Source organism: Miniopterus schreibersii (genome assembly GCF_964146895.1).
Source record: "Miniopterus schreibersii genome assembly, chromosome: 14".
Classification (NCBI taxonomy): Eukaryota; Metazoa; Chordata; class Mammalia; order Chiroptera; family Miniopteridae; genus Miniopterus; species Miniopterus schreibersii.
In genome coordinates this window covers 10144244-10166829 of record NC_138114.1, presented here as the reverse complement: position 1 = coordinate 10166829, position 22586 = coordinate 10144244, and the positions used below count along the sequence as shown (strand labels likewise).

At 38.5% G+C, this 22586-nt stretch overlaps 1 protein-coding gene across 2 annotated transcripts in view; it reads left to right on the top strand.

Annotated features, from left to right (window-relative positions):
* NRG3 (neuregulin 3) overlaps positions 1-22586 on the top strand; it is a gene marked incomplete at its 5' end in the record, with an annotated part of 953079 nt that overhangs the window by 832932 nt on the left and 97561 nt on the right. For both annotated transcript variants that reach the window (XM_081158127.1, XM_081158126.1), the window contains one exon: positions 3226-3252. In XM_081158127.1, coding sequence (XP_081014253.1) covers positions 3226-3252 — 27 coding nt within the window. The remainder of the gene's footprint in view (positions 1-3225; positions 3253-22586) is intronic.

Below are 22586 nucleotides of genomic sequence, written 5' to 3'. Positions count from 1 at the left end.
CACAGCTTTCGAGAAGAGACACAAAGAGACCAGGTTTCAGAGCAAAACCCATGACTAGGAGAATGGGGCTATGTGCTTTTCTGGAAAAGTGGCTTTTCCTTCTCCGTGATTGATGACCTGTCTGGTGTGAGGCGGGCCACAGTAGTAATGTCAGGGCTTACTCTCAATAGTAAAAAACAACCTGTCAATTCTGATGTGATGGAGGAAAACAGAGGATTGGGAATATAGAGTTGAAATGGCCACAGAGAGTCCTTGAATTTAGGCACATAATGCAAAATGATTTTGTTTAAAATTGATTGTAAATTTATTTTACACATACCGAGCAAAGATTGAAAATAACAAACCAAAAATTAACAGGAATTACTTTTAGAAAGTAGTAAAAAAGGTATCAATTCTTCACTTTACAAATTTTATTCACGAACGTATAATTTTTTTAAAATTGATCTTAGAGAGAGGGAGAGAGAGAGATGTGAGAAACATCAATCGGTTGCCTCCCACACATGCCCCAACCAGGGATCAAACCCACCATCTTATGTTGTATGGGATGACATGCCCACCAATTGAGCCACATCAACCAGAGCACCATGTATAAACTTTAAAATCAAATGTATGTGTGGTGATAAAAATAAAATTATATATTTAATGACACAACGTATTTTAGTGGAGGGAGCATGGAATTTAGAATCTAACCTACATTCATATCCTAACTCTTACCTAAGTAGCTGAAAAAAATATCCTTGATAATACTTTTCTCCTTGTAGGATAACATTATAAAATTGAACACAGTACCCAACCTGCCTCGACCCCCAGGAGTGAGCTCACTCTCTTGTCAGCTCTCCTTTCCTCCCTGTTGAAGCCCTAAGGCCTGAGAGATTCAGCCCTAAGAACCAGCTGCTACTCTGTTCCTACATTTTCTTTCCCCTAATAACACAGTTATATACTTGGTAGCCTGTGGTGAACCCTAGTCCCTCGCCCTGTGACCCCTTCACCTTTTTGAAAGGTATATACTCTATGTGTAACAGTGGGGAATTGTCCCCCACCCCACTATTCTTTTGACATTGTTTTACATAGTCGATCTACATTGATCTACATATTAGAGTCACTGCTGACTCTAATATGTAGCTTATAAATAAATAGCATGGTTGTACAAAAGTCCTAGGATCTACCTTCAGAAGATAAGGAATCTGACCTTCAGTCATTCTATCTCTAGAATAATTGCTAACCTTCAACCATAAAACCAGGGTGACGTAAAGCCAGGATGATGCACACCAGGCCATCACTGGACCGGTTTCTAGGTCCTTATCAGAATAGACTGTGCTGGACTGCATGTAGAGAACTTTTCAACTCCCTCCCCTTGATTTCTCTGTTCTGCTTTCCCTCGCCCTCTGTGTAAAAACCTCTGCCTGCACTGAGATGTGGAGATGGGCTTTGTGACAATCAGAGTACCCCATCTTCTCAGGTGACCAGCACCTGAATAAACGTCTTTCCTTTTTCACCAATACCTGTCTCAAGTTTGGCTTTCCTGATAGCAGGGAGCTGAACCATGGGCATTCACATTCACATTAGAACTCAAAACAGTCTTGCCAACTTTTCTTCGATCTACATTCTTTTACATAATACATTAGCTTTCTCTTAGGAGCAAGCCTATGGGTCCTTGGTCTCTCTACCTAACATATATTTTGTGGTTTTCCACTATAGCCCTGTTACTAAGAATTACCAGAGCCTTTTCACTGTGGGCTCCCACTTATTTCTGAATTACTTGAGAACAGAAATCTTGTCTTCTCATGAAAGTGTGCTAAATATATATCAGTATATATTAAGCAGTCAAAAAAAAAGTAGTGTAAAGAAAATAATGCTTCTACTTTTTTAAAACTTTGTTAAAATCTTCCTTTATATGAGACACATTCTCAATTAAAATAGGTCAGTGAAAAAATGAACTATATACAGGTAAATTTACAGGGACAGAAAGTAGATTAGAAGTAACCAGAGGTTGGGGGAAGGGGAAATATGAAATTATTGTTTAGTGGGTACAGTTTTTTTCTTGGGGGTTATGGAAAAGTTTGAGAAATATAGTGGTGATGGTAACACACATGGTGAATGCAATTAATGACACTGAACTGTACACTTAAAATAGTTAAAATGTCAATTTTTATGTGATTGGTATATGTATATATATTTATTTACCACAATTAAATAAAAAATGAATTATTTACAAATAGGAAAAGCACTGAATTATTCAAGATCACTAAATACATATTTTCTAAAAAGAAAAGCTCTTTTGCTAAATAAAGAATACATAAAAGGAAGCTCAGCAATCAGTCTTGGAAATAAATACAATGGTAGCAATACTTTTTTTCATTTATTCTCTTTTAAGAAACATATTGCTGCAACAGAAACCATCATTAAATAATGAAATGAATTTATAAAGTGGATAAGTGAATAACTGAGTGATGAAATGAAGCACCACTTAAATGAATGAACCTCTGAGGTCGAATGCCTGGGCATAGCTGGGCTCAGCTTATCACTGCTGGTTGCAGGCAGACATTAGTGGGTAAAACGGTGGGCTGTCCCCACGGACATGAACACACTGCCATTCATTTGTCATAGGAAGTGGTCAAGTTTAATAGTAATATGCCTTAAGGGTCAGATCGACCGGATATGTGCCCTAGATCTGCCTTCCTTCTCTTTCTGGGACCAATGTAAGATTTTAATCTCTCTGAAGTGCAGTTTTCTTATCTAACAAGTAAAAGAAAAAAAATCCAACATCACTGCTTTTTAATGAAGGTGATGAGCGCCTGGCGAAGGCCGATCATGCGGGAGTTCTTTACTTATCCACTGCACAGAGCCCAAATGTCTGTGTTGAACAAGCGGTCATTCTACGTAAAACATCATGAGTTCTAAAAATCACATTGGTACCAGAGATTTTGTGTGTAAACATTTCTCTCTTTCCTTTTAAAGCTTAACTTTATACTTCGCATAGTTGGTAACTGATGCAATAGTGTTCCACTTCAAGTTCCAGGCTTCGGAGAAATAGCAATCGTGTTCAGAGCACCCCTTATTGTTGGTGACCTGTAAATTATCTTTCCCCAAAAAACATGCAGTTAAAATGCAGACGCATTATTTTGCTGAAACGGCACTCTTACACGCATTGATTTCCATGTGGAATTTTTTCTAATTATTTTCTCTCCTTCTGTCTCCCTTTCTCCCATGCTGACTTCGGTGTAGCAGACCACTTGGGGATCGAATTCATGGGTAAGACTCAACATTTGCTTCTTAAATATCTGGATAAAGTGAAGTTTGAAATGTATTTGGTGTTCTCCTTCCTCATCTAATTACACTTGAAATGTTTCATTATCAGATGCTATTAGTAGTAAGAAATGTTTTTATAGATTTTCCACTAAGTAATGGCTCAAAATGAAAGACTTAACTACTTATTGGGAATTCAATTGAATGTTAAGTGCAGCTCTGGAATCATACAGGAGTTAGACTGGGTTCCTGGCTTTGATTGTTTGCTCTAATTCTCCATTTTCTTATCCTCAGAATAGGACTAATAATCGTTCCTATTTTGCCGCATGCATAAATTGCTTAGCACAATGTTTACAAGGTGGCAAACACTCAATAAATGATAGAAAATAATTGTGATGGTTCAAAATGTCACCTTTGCTGTTTTCTGCTGTAATTTGTATTCCCTTTGCATGATTGCTTTGGATGCATTTTGGTATCAATCTTAGTTTTGAGAATGGACTATATAAACTTTTCATTTTACAAAATCAAAATATTTCTTTTAAAAGTACTTGCAGTGATCGGCATGCTTTTAAAGGTATTACAGTGCCTTCCACGGGAACTATTCTCTGTATTCATAGATAATTACATTTAGAATGGGTCAGACTTTTCTGAGTCTAAATTATAAGTGCAATGAAAAAAAGGGGGGGTTGGGGTTGATATGCATCATGGGGCAAAGGTGGAAAGACCCTTAAGAGTTAAACTTAGTGAGATGGAGACGACCTCAATTTGATTCCAAATTTATAATTATCTGCTTCATTGGCTTCTGTTAAACTTCAGGTTCTTCTCTTACATGGTAAGGATATAAATACTTGCTTCATACATGAGGTGCCCATTGTGGTAATACTTAGGAATTTACTTGTCTTCATTTATTCATTCGCCCATTCATTCAGCAAATATTTATCAAATACTCACTATAAGCAAAGAAAAAATGGCAAAATGCTAGAGACAAAATGTGAAAATGAACAACAAAAAGTGATTCGATGGAGCTTATAGTCTAATAAGCTTACAGGTGATAATCAGGCAATAATACTAATAAACATAAAATTGCAAATTTCTTAACACCTATGGCAGGCAAGATATAGGAAAACATTGTTGGATAGATAAATATGATATCAAGTATTTGAGAGGAATTGAAGTTGAAGGCTAGAAGGAGGAGATTCTTAGGATGACTGCAGGGTTTATAGTTTTTATATTAAATAAAAAATGGGCCCATCTACTGAGAAAGGAACAAATTTATGAGAAATGTTTCATAGATTTGGTTTGGAAATGCTGAGTTCTGGAAGCCTTTGTTATATCTGAGAGAAGATGGCAAGTTGGTAGTCGTATGGCTGGAAGTTTTAGGGTTAATTAGCTATTAGAGATTGCATATTTATATTGGAATTGAATCTCCCTGTTACATGTTATTATTTACTGGTGCTCTATTATCTCAGTGTTAGATTATAGAAAAGGCAAAGACAGTTCAATTCCTACATTTTATTGCCCTTAGGAGTTTTTATCACATCTATCTAGAAAATATTCAAAGGAAGCATTTAGAAATGTAAGGTGGTATGGAAAGAAGTGATGGAAGGATGGCTATTTCAGTGGACTCAGTGAGCAGTCATCATGGGAATACTAAAAGAAGTTGGCAGGGAAAGGAGACTGTAGTTATCTGGGCTAAGAAGTACAGAAAATTACGGTCACGGTCACGCCGGAGAGTATAAATTGTATGTTGAGAAGGACATGTGGTTTGTACTTTTCTGATTTATTGATAATGGTGAGGATTAGCAGCATGGAAGTCTGAGCATAACGGTCACTGTGACGATAATGGGCACTGGGCACATGGAGACACAATTTGTCCCACTGGACTGTGGTGACTGGAGGCTTGGAGAACAGAGGCTTCAGTTTAATTGTTATGTAGCAGAATGACTGATACAGGAAATACCTCATGGGTGGTAGGTGGGGACAGGGTAGCTTCAGATAGCACAAAGTGGTGTGGCTGTGGTTATAGTAAACAGAAATTGCTACATCAATGGTCACCTTATTGTTCAAAGTCATCAGCCAGTCACCGTCCTCCTGGGCTTTTCCTGAAGACCTCCAGTGACACTGACACCTGATAGCATCACAGTTTGCTAAGGAATCAAGATATATATTAAGAGGTCTATTAAAACATTTGAAATAATTTAGGTACTTGTAGGTGAAAAAACATTAGATCATTTAAATGTAGATGATCCATATGAAACTCAAGACTAAGGACATAGCAAATCTTTCAAAAGGTGGAGTCAAACCATAGCTCTAAAGCCTTACAGGCAATGAGATCTCAGTGTGTGAGTGTTTCACTCCAGCAGAGATCGCCACGGAGGGAAGCGGATGGGCAACAAGGCAGAGTTAAAGGGATTACACACGCATCCAGACAATGGCAACTAATGAAGAATTGTTGGTAATGCTGACTAGGTTAGTAAAGAAACTGTTTTCATTAATCTCACTAGTTCTAGACACTATTTACCCCCACAGGTTGCTCTAACTGAAGATGTAAAAATTATTTTTGTTGCTTTGGAAACAAATATTTTCATATTTAACTTGAGACTTTAGAATTCATATAAATAAAATTTCTTCCACTGCAGGTGACTTCATCCCAGTACTAAGGCATCTCTAGGTACAAATTCACTGGGAAGCAGAAATGTAGGCAATTTAATCATGTGGGTATATTGGTGCACTGAAAATGATCAGTACCAGCTCTGTTTTAATGAGCTCTAGAGCTCCTTTATTGTCAGTTCTTCATTCTGGCTTTGGACAATGTTAATCTCATCTTTCCTTGAGCTGGAACATAGTTCACAAGGTGATAATCTGAAACACATGTACTTTTTCCAAGTCTTTGTTACCCAGTAGCCACATCTATGTGCACTCTTATTGATCAGACTCAACACCTCAGTACTTCATACAAATCCTTATTTATAGCAGGAACTCCAAATCACGTTTCAAGAATCATATTGTTATTTAATCAACATACACTTATTATACTATGTGCCAGATATATAGAATATTGAAGATACAGATATAAAATCCACATTCCTTTATGTCTGAGGGCTCTGACACTAAAAAAAAAAGAGAGAAAGCTACACATAATTGTGGTAATAATATAAGAGGTGCTATCAATAAAAATGACATAGGCAAAATATAATAGAAGGAAGGAAGGAAGGAAGGAAGGAAGGAAGGAAGGAAGGAAGGAAGGAAGGAAGGAAGGAAGGAAGGAAGGGAGGGAGGGAGGGAGGGAGGGAGGGAGGGAGGGAGGGAGGGAGGGAGGGAGGGAGGGAGGGAGAGAGAGAGAGAGAGAGAGAGAGAGAGAGAGAGAAGAAAGAAAGAAAGAAAGAAAGAAAGAAAGAAAGAAAGAAAGAAAGAAAGAAAGAAAGAAAGAAAGAAAGAAAGAAAGAAAGAAAGTTAAATGTTAAATGGGTTTGGGAAATTCAGAGACAACCCCCCAGGGGAGGAAACATTTAAGCTGAGTACCAGCCAAAGCAGATAAACTGTACCCAGGGATGCCATAGCCCAAAGCTATACTCACTCTGTTGCTCCCACTTTAGGGCAAACCTTTCTATTTCAGTCTATCTGGGCCTCTAAGGTCTCTAGAGTCACTGCTTTAGCACTAGAGAGAGAATATCAGCTTCACTAAAACCACTTAACCAAAAACTTTTCTGAGTTGATTTATTAATTGTAAAGAATACCTACCCTATTGAATAAGCCATGCCAAAGCTAATGTCCATAAAACTGTCAGCGTTCAAAAGGACTTTTCCTTAATGCCATTCCTGAATTTTTAATTACATTCATAATGGTGCTTCTGGGATTGCTACAATGGACATTTCAACAACAAATGCTGCTCTGGAATAGCGTAGTAGTCAAGGTGCATGAAAACACAAAATTGTGAGGTGTTTGGGGAAAAATTTAGTTCATGTTAAACCAATAACCAAAACGATTTTTTGAATTCATGACTTAACCTACTCATTCAGGCATGCACGAGGGACGGTTGAGATCCTTAGGGTGCAATGTCTGAGCCTCCCTCACATGCGGACAGATCAGATGGCACAGGCAAGCACCCGCGGAGCTGCGAGGGAAACCCGACGGCCATCCAGAGGGCCCAAGGGAACGTCCGAGTGGCGAGGTCTGGAAGGCACCCTGGTCACGAAGGGCTGCTTCTCATCTGGGAACCCTCTGGCCGCTGTGTCGGGGGTCAGGCACGGAGCTCATCTCATTACTTCATCTGAGCTCCACATTGATACTCTAGGCATCAGAGATGTTTGTCCTAAAGCAGGCGCAATGCCCTTTGCAACCATGTTAGCGACCCACAGGGAGAGCTGTGGACCAGGTGGGAAATCTTTCATGCTAATGTGTTTCAGTCTTACATGGGAAAATAAAACGAACTGTCTGTTAAATGTTTTGTTTGTGATTTGGCATTGTTTTTAGGATAGCATAATATATTTATGCAAAGTTTGATTGAGTAAGCTGTAGTATACATTTTTTAAAATCAAAATATTTATAAAACTTGGAAAAAATCAGAATTTTAATTGAAACCTTTAAAAAAATTTTAAAAATAATTTCTGCATTTTGAAGTTTAAGAAGAAACACTGAGGTTTTTTGTTTTTTTTATAATGAGAAGCTTAGAAATGGATAGATTCAGAACTAACAAAGTTATTAATTAAATTTTACCATATACACACTGAAGGTAATCTGAACAGTGACCAGTTTCAAACTCTGTTTGGATGATGGGAAGTGGGGCTATTTTCCTTAATGCTACTCTGCTTATTATGAATGAATTGCAGTGTGTTCTTTTAAATTTAACAGGCTCACGTCTCAGTCAAATGAATTTATGTGATGTCCTAATTTTTGAATTTCATTAGAGATATAGAAGTAAGGATTTTTTTCTCTAGGCTGAAATTTCTGACTTAGGTTTACGGAAAAAAAAAATTTTTATTCATTTGAAGATATCATGTTTCCCTGTAATATAGAATGGAAATTTATATACAAATATATTTGTATGTGTGTTTGTAGAAGGGTTACGATATAAAGTATTTGTTTAGCTTTTCTTATATTAAACTACATGAGAAATCAGACGTGTCAGAATAATATAAGTCAACATTATTTAATGCTAGACATGTGCCACAACATTTGCATTCTCTTATTAAATACATGAGGCAGGAACTATTTATATCCCTTTCTTATAAATGACAAAGCAGAGGTACATTTAGGTGAAACATCTAATTCAAAGAACAAGGGAGTTGCTAATACAGGATTTGAACCTAAGCCTGTCTTCCTCGGGACCCCTGGAGTTCTAATGGTGAATAATTGGTGGGCATGTCACACAATTAGGGCTTCAGGATGACTGGAAGAAGCTGTCCCCCGGCAGTGTTCCAGGCCGCAGTGCAGCTCTGCATCTGGCCCTAAGGTTTGAGGATAATGTTTTCCAAACACCATGATGTCGTAAGAATCTTGGGTGAGCAACTCACATTGTCCAAGCTGCAAGAAAATAAAAAATGAGCCAGAGGCCGGTTTATAGCTTTACATTCAGAATCACAACTACCAAGTGTACAAAAAGTCTCTCATGTAGGATAACCCACAAAAGTTGTATTGTGCTTGTAGGTTTCCTTGTGATGACACACTGTGTTGAATGACATTAGTTGGGTGGCCCTATTGTTGGATGCTGTCAGGTCTAAAGCTCCATCTCCTCTGATTGGAGACGTTTGCCAAATGGAGCAGTGAGGTGAACCATCTCTCCAATGACCTGCCAAGACCCCACCGAAGAAACTTTTGCACAGTTTTGTTTTCTCACCTTTCTCTTTAGCAATATGACCACTGCTTTTCTCTTCACACTAGAAGTTTTTTTTAACATTGTCAATGTAGGAAATGCCCAAACTTGTAGAGTATTTTTATAAAAGCTTATTTGAGCTAAACTGAGGACTTATGCTGGGGAGCAAGATCTCAAGTGCTCAGCAAAATGACAGTTCTGCAGCTTTTTTTTTATGTAATTGAGATGAAGAAAGAAAAGTGAAGAAGATTATATGAAGATGGGAAAAAAGGTAGGGGTTGGATTCCAGGATAGTTAACAAGATTTTGTGCTTTCTTGAGGGTAGGTGTCTTATTTCAAAAGTGTGTTAGCCTAGATGCACAGAAACAATGGACAGACAGGGCGGGCTTGCTTAAGGCAAAGAGAAACCTTTTACTAGAGAAGTTTTATGCCTGGGGCATGACAATCCATCAACACCTTCCCGGTGAGGGATTTATAATCAGATCATCCTGTGAGGTTACTTTCCACAGACTTTTTTTGTCCATAACATGGATCTCAGTACAAGTGTTAATAAGCTCTATGGAACATAAGTCCCTCCAATTATTTTTTTTCTTGTTTTTGTTTTTGGAAGAGATCTCTTGATTTGATTTGGTTATTTCCAAGACTCCCTGGTCACACCCATAAGGATAATATTTTGGCTTAATTATACACATGATGAATCTTAGTCATTGGCACATAGTGGTGCATCTAGTGTTTAGAAGTAAAAGTCTCTAAACCAAGTCATGACCACTAAATCAAAAGAATTAAATTCTGACAAAATTGGCAGGTGAGAGTAAAAACTTCCCGTGGTCTTTGAGGAATGGCCACAGCCAAAAGATACACTGGAAAATATGCAGATATTTTAATTATGATTTCTAAAAAGGAGAAAACTGACATTTCTTTAAAAACACTTGAAGCTAAATTCCAGAACTGGTTAATAAAGTTTCATTGGTAGACACTGAGAAGGTATTTGCTGTGAACCACTTGAAAGAATAGTGCTGTTCACTGAAAACTTACTTAGTTTACTATTACATTTTTGCTAAATTAATATATTTTTATAAAGCTGATAAATGACTAGATTGGGAGTTTCTATATAGACTTCAACAGAACCTTAGACTCTCATGAACTTATTTTGTAATGTGGTAAAATATGGCTTTACATCAATTTAGTGAAGGGTGGATTTGGGGCAATAAAATAGTAATATGAAGGATCAAGAACAGCCATGAGTGGAGCTTCTAGTTGCTTCTAGGGAAACATTTTGATTAACAGCATAAACAAAGACATAGCTTAAACACGTATGAAATTATTGAACTTTTTATAAAGGGTGATTGATTAGATTGAAATAAGATCTGACAGAAAGGCTTTTTATGTTCTCACATTAGACTCAAGAAGTATTTGAGATGGTAAGCAGTATCGGGTTGATTACACACATATGTTAATTACCTAAAATGTACAGAAGTTGATGGTAGATCCCGAAGATCTCCTGGGGTGCCCTAGAGACGGGGAAGAAATGAGCAGCGAGGATGTGCAGATTGTCACCGGAGAGAAACTGCAGGCGAGGTAGACGTGCAGCTGTCCCGAGGAGTGAGAGAGAAACAAGGGGACGCGGGCCAAGCACCCGAAAGCCGGAGGAGAGGGGGGGTGCAGGTTCTTCTTCACCCGCAGAGTCTGCTTCGTGGGCTCACACGGCTCCGACAGTCAGACCGGGGGGCGCCCCTGCGGGGGGTCAGGCCCTGTGCCCGGCCAGAGTGGCACAAAGACAAGCGAGACAGACTCTCAAGCAGGTCACAGCTCATTGCATGGGACACACTTGTAAGCCAATGACTGTAGTTCAGAACACGCAGGGCGTTCATTGAAGTGTTAGTGGATGTTTTCTTTTGGTGATTTTTTTTTTTTTTACAAAACTTAAGGGCCTCCCACGCGTCTGCAGGATGTGAGCATGTGTTTCATGCTCACACACGCCCATAGGGTTGGAGTTGAAACGCCAGGTTCCGTGCCCTGCTCGGTTCCTCAAGGCCTCCAGCATGCTTCCGTCCCTTCGTGAAGCTCAGAGCAGATGGTAGCGGGCAGCGTTTCCCCAGTTATTTTCCAGGGAAGCCTGTTGCTTTAGGGACCCTACTCTGGCAAATCCTGGGAGAGGGGGACACGGAGGAGGACAGGCCCACATCCCATTGGCACCGTCAGAGGCACCTGTACGTGGAAGAATAAAGGGTGTCCCCACAGTTGGGAGGTGGCAGAAGACGACAGGAGGGAAGGGGACAAGGGAGAGCACAGCAAGGCCGAGACGGAAGAGCACAGGGGGCTAGGGCGTGGCCGGGAGTCCTGGGTAATGCGGGAAGCCTAGTGCCGCGAAGGGGAGTGCGGTAGATGCTGTGGTTGGCTAATCAGGTCAGGCTGATTATGATGACCCTCTAAGCCCTTCCGAGAAGTATTTTTCTCCGGTAAAAGAAAGCCTTCAGAGCTTCCAAGCAGGGGGGTGATCAGATTTCCCTTAGAAAGCTGCGTGGAAGGTTGCCAGAAGGCATTGCATGCAAAACCCCAGCTAGTGGGCCAAGCTCAAGATTTTACTTCAAATATCCACCAAATGCTTGCTCTTTGAACAACTGTGGGTGTTGTAAAGATGAATTTCGGTTTATTCTGTGTCAAGCACAGAAAAAGAACCCAGGGCAGATGCCTGGAGAAGCAGTGGGATGAGGAGCAATGAGCAGAGCCACGGGCACAGCGGACTGAATTGGTCTTTGCGGGAAGGGTAGGATTTCTGTGTGCAGAAGAGGAAACATCCTAATGAAGAAGTTGAAGTTAACAGGACCAGGGTGAAGCAACGTGTTTGGAAATATTGATCCTTATCAGCAAAGGCAAACTGCATTATGATTTAAATTACATATAACTTTTATTTAAAATGTAGATCAAATCACGCCATTCCCTGCATGAAACTTTCTAATGGATTTAGAGTGAAATACAGACATCATTTGTTGCCATGCCAAGTCCACCACAGCCTGGCACTGCCTACTTCCCTGATTCACTTCCCACCACTTTCCTCCAAGCTCACCAGGTTTCTGCTTCACCCACCTTCTCCTAGTTCTTCTATCTACCTCAGGGCCTTTGCACTAGCTGTTCTCTCCATACTAGCTATGTTACTCACCTGCACACGCTTGGTTCCTCCTCATCATAAAGGCTTCAGTTCAAATACATTTCCAAAGAGACATTCCCTGGCCACCTTATATTATGGCTTTCCTAAATCATTCAAATTAGTCTCTTGGTGTTTTTTCATGGAATTTATTACCGTCTAACTTATTTATTTGTTCAATTTTGTTATAAGTCTCCCTATGGGAAAACAAGTTCTATGAGAACAGAACTTACTCATCATTGCATCTTATAAGAGATGAAATGCTTAGGATAATTACAAGAGATCAATAAATATTTATTGAATTAATAATTTTAAAAGAATTTAAATGGTGTATGGTTTTCTTAACTCTTAGGTTTCTTAAATAGTTAAAAAACAGTATAAACAAAATATCAAAGAAACCCAAGGCCATGTTGTTTAGTTCTAGATAATTCTCAGTCAATCACTAAAATTACTTTTGGAGATCTCTCCTGTTTAAGTAGTGGATGGTGCATGAGGATTTCTCAAAGGTGTAGCTTCCAACTCACTCAGGTGTTTTGTGCAGCCTTAGAAGTGGACCAGTGTCCTAGAGGATCCTGACTGACCAGATATCTTCTTATAGAATATTTCCTGAGTTGGTTGTTTTTGCTTATACTTAAGAGAGATGGAAGGGAGGGAATTAACATTTGCTGACTATTGAATGACTTCTGGGCATGGTTGGTGATTTCACATGAGTTACCTCATTTTATCTTTCAAAGTTACTAGGAATCTAAAACATGTGTTATGGAAAATCACCACAATCTGAGTAGCTGGGTTTTTGGCCTGGAAAACATTGATTCTGTATTTTTTTTTTTTTTTTAGCATCCTGTGGGGATACCAGATGTGAGGAGTTACTTGGTGTGTGTTCAAGGAAGCTATCTATATTTGGAACAAAGACAAAGGGATTCAGGGCAAAGAAAATTAGTTTAAAAAGTCTAGCAAGGTAATTTTTTTCATTGCACACATGAAGAAACAAAGTCAATGGGAGCAAAAGCAATATGCTCAACTGATAAGTAGCAAAGGTGAATTATAATCCAGATGAAATGTCTCCAAAGCCCACGTTTGTCCCACAGTCTTTTCCTACCAGCATAATTAAAGATGGTATGTTCTGTTCACTGTCCCTGCACTGGGCTCCAAGCATACTGAGTCAGGGATATCCATACACTCGACTAGGACCTCAGCTCTAGAAGATGCCTTGTGGGTAAGGTTGCCAGATTTAGCAAGTAAAAATGCAGAACTCACACTTAAATTTGAATTATAGATACACAAAGTGTTTGATGAATTGCATGGGGCATATCTATATAACAACCTATTAGTTGCTTACAAAATTTAAATTAACTGAGTGTTGAGTATTTTCCCTGGCAACCCTAGCTTTGGGGCCATAACCACAATGAAGCCCCCAACAGGCCTGTTTCTATTTCACACTTCATTCTCTAAGAAGGCTGAATTAAAGTTGATATGAGGAGTGCGGAAAGATAAGCAGAATTAATGGGGTAGGTGAGCAGGAGGGATTGGAGTAAGAGTATTTTGTGTGTCTCCAGGTGTAACTCTGCTTATTACATGATGAAAATTAGGCAAAAATAATGCTCAGTTGTTTCCAAATTATCTCTGGGCAGCTATGAATATTTAACATGGCAAATGCAGTCTGTAAACTCATTGGTTCTGGGCACGATGAGTCCTGCTGTCAGAGCAATTGATGAAGTATTTTAAAGCCAAGTTCTTATTGTAGGTGAAAGAACTTAACACATTAAATGTGGATGCTTCAGAAAACAAATGGTAGCACGCTCCCTTCGTTAAGCAGCTTTTGAGAAAGTAGCATTTAACTTACCAAAGGATGCACTCCCAGGCAATATTAATGAAGTCATAACAGCTGTGTCTTTATCTGTTCACCATCCATTCATTCCTCCATTACATTCAGGCTGCTAACTTCAGTTACAAACATGTTTTTATGAGAATCTGGGACTTTTTTTTTAAGAGAGAAAGTCAAGGTTATTTATTTTCTAGAGTTGTACTGTGGAATCCTAGTAGTGGTTCAGTGGTTCGACTTTGCTATAGCTGCAAGAAAAAAGAGTTGCTATGGGATTCAAGCGGTGCAATGGAAAGAATGCATATACTCTGGAGTCAGGCAGATATGAGTCAAACCTTTACTTGTTCTTCTGTATGTTGTGACACCTGAGCAATCTATCTATCATCTATCATCTATCTATCATCTATCTATATCATCTATAATCTATCTACATCTGTCTATCATCATCTATCTATCATCTATCTATCTATCTATCTATCTATCTATCTATCTATCTATCCATCTATCTATCGTCTACCTATCTATCAATCCATGCATGTAGACTGATCTCTCTCTCTCTCTCTCTAAGTTCATTAATACAAAGATTGATGATATAATCCACCATATATGCATTTTTTGGCATATATTAGGCACTCAGATTATACCCTTCCTTTCTATGTTCCCTAATGTGTTGCACTGTATTTGCCCAGTTTGTTTACTAATCTGTGTGTCTGTGTATATGTCTGTCCATGTGTGAGTGTCAGTGTGTGTGTGTATGTGTGTGTGTATTCATAAACCCTCAAGGATAGAGGGTGCACCAGCTGTGTGCCCTGGCTGTCCTCTCCAGTACTTTGCCAATGCCATCCTCTCTGTGGTTCTTTGCTTGCCTTCTGGGGGCATTTGCTGAGGAGAAACAGTTGAAAGGGTGAGCAGCTCCTCCAGCTGTGCACCTCCATCTTTCCTAAGCCCCACATGGAATGGAATCAAATCAAATCTTCCACCCACCATAGCCCAGGAAAATGGCTAGGCTTCTACATGGATAGAATTATTGTTTGCTTGTGTACTGTTATTTCCAGGGTCATGGAAGCCCTGTCATCTAAGGAACCCTTCCTTACCTTCTTCCTTGATTCTCTTGTCAGATTCCACCTTGGGAGTTTTCTGAAGTCCAGAATGGTGTCAAATACTAGAGCATTTTCGACACATTTTGACTCACCACTTCTCTAACCTCACTTCGTCTAATCATGCCATTCTCAACCATTCAAAATAACATTTGCTTCTTTGAACATACCATCATGTTTCTATCTTTTTCGCATAATATTTCTTGCTCTGTGCCATGGAACTAATGCACACCACCCCTTCCCTACCTCATCTTCATGTGTATATCTTCATCCCCAATGTATCAGGTGCTTATGTCTTTAGCAGATATGGTGCCACTGTAGTTTGACCTTCTTTCTCCAAATAATGTGAAATGCATGAGGGCCACTATTATCCAACAGCATCAGATCAAGATATGAATTTCTAGACCCTTTGGCTGCTCTATACAGAAATTCCACATGTTACAAAGGCCTATGTCACACGTAATTTCAGTACTGCCTTCTGAGGTGGCTAACACTTATGACTAACAAAGTAAGACCCTGGGGAAAGCTTAAGACCAAATATCTGGAGAACCAAAGATTAAATCAGCTGCCAATGAATAGCTGTATGTGGGTGGACAAGTGTGGCTCAGTAAGACTTATTCATCTATAAAATGGAATATTGAGCCATATCTCACAAGAATGTGGTTAAAATAAAACAAGATGAAGTATTTCGAAGAACACAGTCATGGACTTTTATTTACTTTTATATTTTTATGATGCTCCAGAATGTAGAAGACATAGTTTAAAAACTAGTTGGAGGATGGTTGTTATATAAGAAGACATACTTCTTTTTTCTTATGCAAAAGCAAAACCCTTGGGAATTGTATAATTATAAAAAGGGACATTTTTTTCCTGATTAATAGTAAATGTTATATACTTATAAGTATGTGTTGCAACAATTGCCTAATCAAACTCTTATTCTATGAACAAATGATGTATTATTAATAATCATAAATTTGGAAGAGGCCTCAGATGTGAGCTGGTTGAACCTGTCCCTTTTAACTGGTCAGTTCTTTAGAATGAATGGAATTCTGCCTCCCTGTACAGCACAGTGTTGTAAAGTCATAGATTCTTGGGATTCAATCTTTCTTTGTATTGTGACTTTGGGTACATTAATTTCCCTAGGCATCGGTTTTCTTGTATGCAAGGCAGTAATAATCATAGTATATATTCCAACAACACTTGGACTTGTTGAAAATAGTTCCTCCAGCAAACCTGTACCTGCTCTGTACCCTATTCGTCGACTGTCTTGTGGTATTAGAAGGACTCGGGTGAGTCCATCTAATACCACAAGACAGTCATCGTGGCCTATCCCAGTTTTATCTCCTCAGTGATACTTGTGATGATAGTATTTTCAACTCTTCTTTCCTGTGCACTTTTTTTCTGGGAAAGCTATGGTTTGTCAGTATCTTTTCAGAAGTCTAAATGTATTTCCCAAGGCATTTTAAAATTTATATGAGAAAATGCATGTCACACACTTAGAACAGCCATGTGCAGTGAAATGCTCCAGAACATCTTAATTTATCTTCTCTTCCATTCTTTACACACTGTAATTTTACTAATTTAATTTATAATACCACTTGCTTATTTTATCTCCATCCAGGTGGCAGATTTGTAAGCACTTTGCTATAGTTTTTGTTGTTGCTGTTTTTCCAGCCACTTTCCTAAATATGTATGTACATTGGACACTGTGGGCATTACAGCACGCAGTCCTGCCTTTTTAATGTTGAAATTTAATAAAATTTTGTTCAGATTTATCTTGTGATTTCTTTTGATTTTACATTTGTATGAGATATCAATATAATCAATTTATGCCTAGTTTATATATCTCCTATTTAAAAAATCCCTTGAAATATAAAAAGCATTGTATCATAAAGCTGCAGTTGTCTAATATAGTCTTTAGTCAGCAAAAATATCTTTAGGTCACTTTTAGGGGACTAACTTTTGGGCTGTCTTTTACCAGATTCTACTTATACAATGGTTTACTTTCAAAATGTAAGACTTTACATTTATTTCCATTGTCATCTTTGTTTTAGCCCATTTTTCTGTCCCACAGGTAGAAAAACACAGATATTTTTGTTTACTGATTGTAACTTATAACAACTTGAACTTCTCCAGTTGTTCTGTTTTTGAGACACACTCACTGACAGGTGAGGACATGCTGAGACAGGTGCTCTTTAGTGATTATTGTTAGTTGTAAAATGGGACGCAACGTCAGAACTACAATCTCAGGTTCCAGAATCTTCTTTCTTTAGCTCGATGTTATGCTAGGAGATGTCTTAGATTTGGTAGAGTCAGTCTTCTGTCCAAGAAGAATACTCCTTTCCCTGTAACTTTTTCTGAAGTTTTTTTCCCCCACTATGTGTCCATTTATATATTTTGCTACTGAGAAATCACCGAATTTTCAAACAGAATTATAGCAAAGGATGCAAAGGCATGATGTTCTGGTAGCAGAACCATGGGCATTAAAGGAACTGTCCTTGGGACAGTCCTTGGGTTTTCTCTGAGGGCGACAGTGTGTCTCCCCTGGGCTGACGTGATGGGCAGCGCAGTGCGGGGAGAGATGGCATCTCTGTACTTACTATCCCAGCAGGCTGACGTTACTCTCAGGTTACCATTACGGAAACAACAAGATATGGAAACTATTACTCATTAGCTATATTAAGAATATACTGCAACTTTGGCCAGTTAGAGCTACTTCAGTCTGAAAAACTTAGGTTTATGTAAAAGTGAGACCAAAGTGACCAACCATCAATATAAATGTGCAATTTGTCAATACTGAACTTAAAAAAAAATTAAAAATTAAATATAGAATGGAAGTCAATTGCAATATGACCATTGTGACTGTTAGACCTTGAAGAAATAAGGAATTATGTAACATATTTTGGGGAAATTTTACTAGATGACTTTTAAGCTTTGAAAGTGGTTACGATCTGGTCCTGTTTGAGATCCTGTCACACACAGATGCTAACTCATATATATGAACACCTATTATTCAAAATGCCATAAAAGCTTTTCTGTCCTTCGGCATTTTTCTATCAGAGATATTTTTCATGAAACAAAGATGATTTCATTTCCTTGGTTTCAACATTGTTTCACAGAAGGGTGGATTTTTCTTCCTGTCATCTGTCTTCTTTTCATGTGCTCTCAATTTCCCGTCCTCATTTATCTTTTCCTAATGCCTTCCTCTTTTATTTCTTTTTCTTGGAGCTCATTCTCACCAGCAACACGTTCATATGTACATGAGTTTAAGAGTCCTTGTAGGGGAAAACAGGATATATTTTAGGCAATGGTGAAACTTTTTTAAAGTTCAAATTGAAACAATATATTTTAAAGTTTTTAAATGAAATAAAACCATAAAACCATTTTAAATACATAACTTTATCTTTTCCAACTGATTGAGTTGAAGTAATAATGGGACCAACACATACAGGGGCTTTGAGGTTTAGTATTTGATGCCAGTGCCATTGATTTATTTAGAATATTTTCATAAATAATTATAAGATCAGAGTATATCATGGGTCAAAGGGATCCATGAGATGTTTGAGTCTGGAGTCCAGATGCTCATGTTTATTATGAACTGAGGGTCAGCAAAGTTAAAAGACTTACCTATATTTACTCAAGTAGAGGCAAAGCTGGGAACCAACAGTAAGCATTTATTAGCGACCTGCTAGTAGGGGCAGTCTTAGAATTCCATCCTTAGCACTTTTATCTTTCCATGGCAGCCAATTCAGTTTTTCATTCTTTTAGGCCAGTGTTATTTACATCTACACAGCTAGATATCCCTTCTTGTATTCCTTCTTCAATGAGGATTCAGTACAATTAACCTTGAGGCTTGATGACACTCCTGTAAAATTATTGTAATTAACGAAGATGCTTTAGCACAGAAGCAGCTCCTGCCATTCAGAGATGTCTTGGGAAATGTCTCGCACACTCATTGTTTTGATGTGACTGAAGATGTTGTATAGCAAGAGTGGTGGCTCCTGCTCATAATACGAGGTCACATTCTGTTTCCATGGAGCAATGTAAGCTCAGACTAACTGCTGCATGTATCCCTGGGGCCCCTGTGCCCAGCGCAGGGGTGAGGCTGTAGCGGGTTCTTGTCAAATGTCGCTGGAGGACTGGATTTACATAAATAACTTTTATTCCTTCACATAACCCAGCATCGTCTCCTATTAACTGGAATGTTATTCTACCTAGATGATATTTAAAATTCCTTCATAATGAAAAACAAAACGAAACGAAACAAAAAGCATGGTTGAAAGAGTTTACGGCAAATTAGAGAGAACTTGGCTCTGAATTAAGTTTTCAGTCCCTGCTGCATAGAGCAAATTGTTAGAATCAGCATTCGTAATTGAGCTTCAACAAAAGGCTTTGTTTCACAATTTGCTCGAAGGTAATTAGAAAAATGTGCATGAAAGCATGACACGTATAAATCACAGGTATATTCATCCCAATGCATTTTGCGTAGTTTATTTTTATAGCTCATTTTGTAAAGCCAAATTGACTGTATTGAAACAGACAATTAAAGAAAGGTAAAGGGGCCAGTATTTTTCCAGCAACTGCAGTGTGGTGGGCACTATGCCAGACACCGAACAAACTCTGTCTCAGTTAATCTTCTCTGCTCTAAATATCACCACGATTTCACAGAGGAGGAAACTGGACTATTTGGGAAACTGACCTTGGAAGGTCAATAAATACATTCTTTGTTCAAGGTTTGTAAGTATAAGCACAGTAATTACAACTTATATACATATAATGTGTGGTAGGGGCAGAAGTTGAACCCAGTTCACCTGGCTGGCATTCGAGGTATTTTTACAAGGGCAATTTGCATTGTTGATTTTTCTTGAATAAGACACAGTTATTTAAATTTATTTAAGTTACAATGTAATTTATAATCATAAATTTACAGATTATTATTTTTTCCAAACAAACATCATGGCATCATTGCACAGCAAACAAAGACTATTTATAAGGGCTCCTTTTTTGCACTATTTTCCTTGGCTAATTGGAGCCTAGAATGACTTGAGTTGTGAAAAGGCATAGATTGGTTCAATAAAATTGAACTTGAATACAGACCCAATGTTATATTCTAAGATAGTATTTCCTAAGGTAAGTTCTCTGGAGATATATATATACACATGCATACTCACTCTTCTATGATATGAAAGTCAAAAACTAAGTAATACATTACAGAATTTCATGATCAAGTATACTGAGAAAATGTTGTGTTAAAGAAAATTAAACATTTGCTTTAAACTATATAAATTCTTATATCCTTCAATATGAGAATGTGCTTTGTGAAACTGCAAGGGAGAAATGAAATTTGCAAAGTCCCCAAACCTTTTTTATCACAAACATCTCTTTTGCAAGGAACAATTGTTAACTCTTGAAATATAAGGGGTCAGTGTGACAAATTTTAGGAAATGTTTATTCATGTATTTATTTAACAATAATGTATGAGCACTTAATATATGCCAGTCATTGTATAGGCAGGCCCTGGGTTGTGGAATGGTTGAAATAAATATTCCTGCCTTTGTGAAGCTGATATTCTAGTAATAGAGACAGAATATTAACAAGACAAATAAGTAAAACATGTAAGACTCAGATCCTAAGGAGGGGAAAAATAGTGGAGCAGAGGGTAAGGCGTGCCGTGACAGGGAGGTGATTTTCTAAATAGGGTAGCGGGGAAAGTCTCACGGAGAAAGAAGCATTAAAGATCGAGGTGAAAGAGCAAGCTGTGTGGATGTCTTGGGAGGCATTTCCCAAGCCCAGTTTCAAGAATTAGAAGCCTGTGTGGCTAGGGCAGAGTGCTCAAGGGGAGGAGTCAGAGGATATGTGAGATCAGAGAAATTATAGGGACCCAGGTCAGGTGGGTCCACATAGATTAGAGTAAGGGATTTGACTAAGAGTGAAATGGGCATTCCCTGGAGGGTTTTGAGCCCTGGAATGACCAAATCGGCCTTATGACTGATTTTTTTCAGAAAAGCCAGACGTTGTCAGGGGAGAGAGCAGAAAGACCAGGTGGGAAGCTATTGTAGTATCCAGAGGTGACATGGCGGTGACCAGCAGGAGAACTTAGGTGAAGTGAAATCAGATTCTGGATCTATATTAAAGGGAGAGAATCTACTGGATGTGCTGCTAGATCAGCTATTGTGTTTGAGATAGAGCAATCGAGCAAGGATGCCTCCAGAGTTTTAGACTGGAAGGGTGGCTGTCACTTATTGGAATAGGGAAGACCCCATTCCAGGAACGTATTCCAGGATGTGTGAGGGAAGGTTGAATATTAGGAGTTCATTTTTAACTTAGTAATTTTCAGATATTTTTTAGGTACTCCCGTGCAAAGGATGATTTTGCCAATGGAATACTAAAGTAGGTCGTCCACGCCACCCATTGCCCACTTGCTTACGTAGAGCGCATGAAAGTTCCCAAATTAGAATGCTCTAGATTTAAGGGGCCAATCCTAATTTACAGAATCTTCAACATAAACTAAAATTCTATAAACTAAGTGTTGCCATATAGAATGAATAAGAGGCGGGGAGGTTGCAAAATCCCTCCCTCCCATCCTAGAGCGGCTCTCATTCATTGCCTCTTGGGGGCTTGCAGGTGGAGTTAACCATAAAACAGCCTGGTGCTTGCCGGGTGCTTTGAGATGGCCCAGCACTTCCTCTGAAGGAACCTCAACAGGAGGTTTTCTTGAGTCCTGCTGATGAGCAGCACTCTGTCCACACCTCTTCAATTAATACAGCCTCAGGAGGAATTGTCGCTGCTCTATAGATCTTCTGTTGTGACAAAGACAGCTTGTGACATCACTTTCTCAGTCTGAAGGACTTCTATTTTGAGACTGGTGACAGCTAGCCAGGAAAACCAATACTCTAAGTGAATTTAATAGATTCTATGCTACTTCGGTTGCCATGGAAACCTTAGAAAATATAGGGGCTCTAGATGATCTCCCTCCTAGCCAATATTTTTCTAAACAAGTTCAGTGCCTTTATTTGTAGGGAAAAAAATAAGTTTTCTTTAATATTGCAAACATATAGAGAAAGTGTACAAAATATAAATGTGAAGCTTAAACGTTTATTATAAAACACAAACTCACATAACGAGGCATGTCCGGGAAAAGAACACTGCTGGCTATTGAGAAGCTAATCGCTTGCCCTTTCCAAATCACAGCCCTTCTAAGCCCTCAAAAAACAAACAAAACAAACAAAACAAGGCAACACAACCAACAACAGCAGGATCAATACCCTAGTATGCTATCCATTTTCTTACTTTTTAGCTTTTTACCACCTGAACCATATAGATTAGCTTGATTTATTGCATTTTATATGAGTATATTTAAATATATCTTCATTGTATGAAGATATAGTAATTTATTCATTCTACTGTTCACTGGCTTTGTTTTCTTTCCAAGTTTTAGAATATTACCAATAATTATGCCTTGAA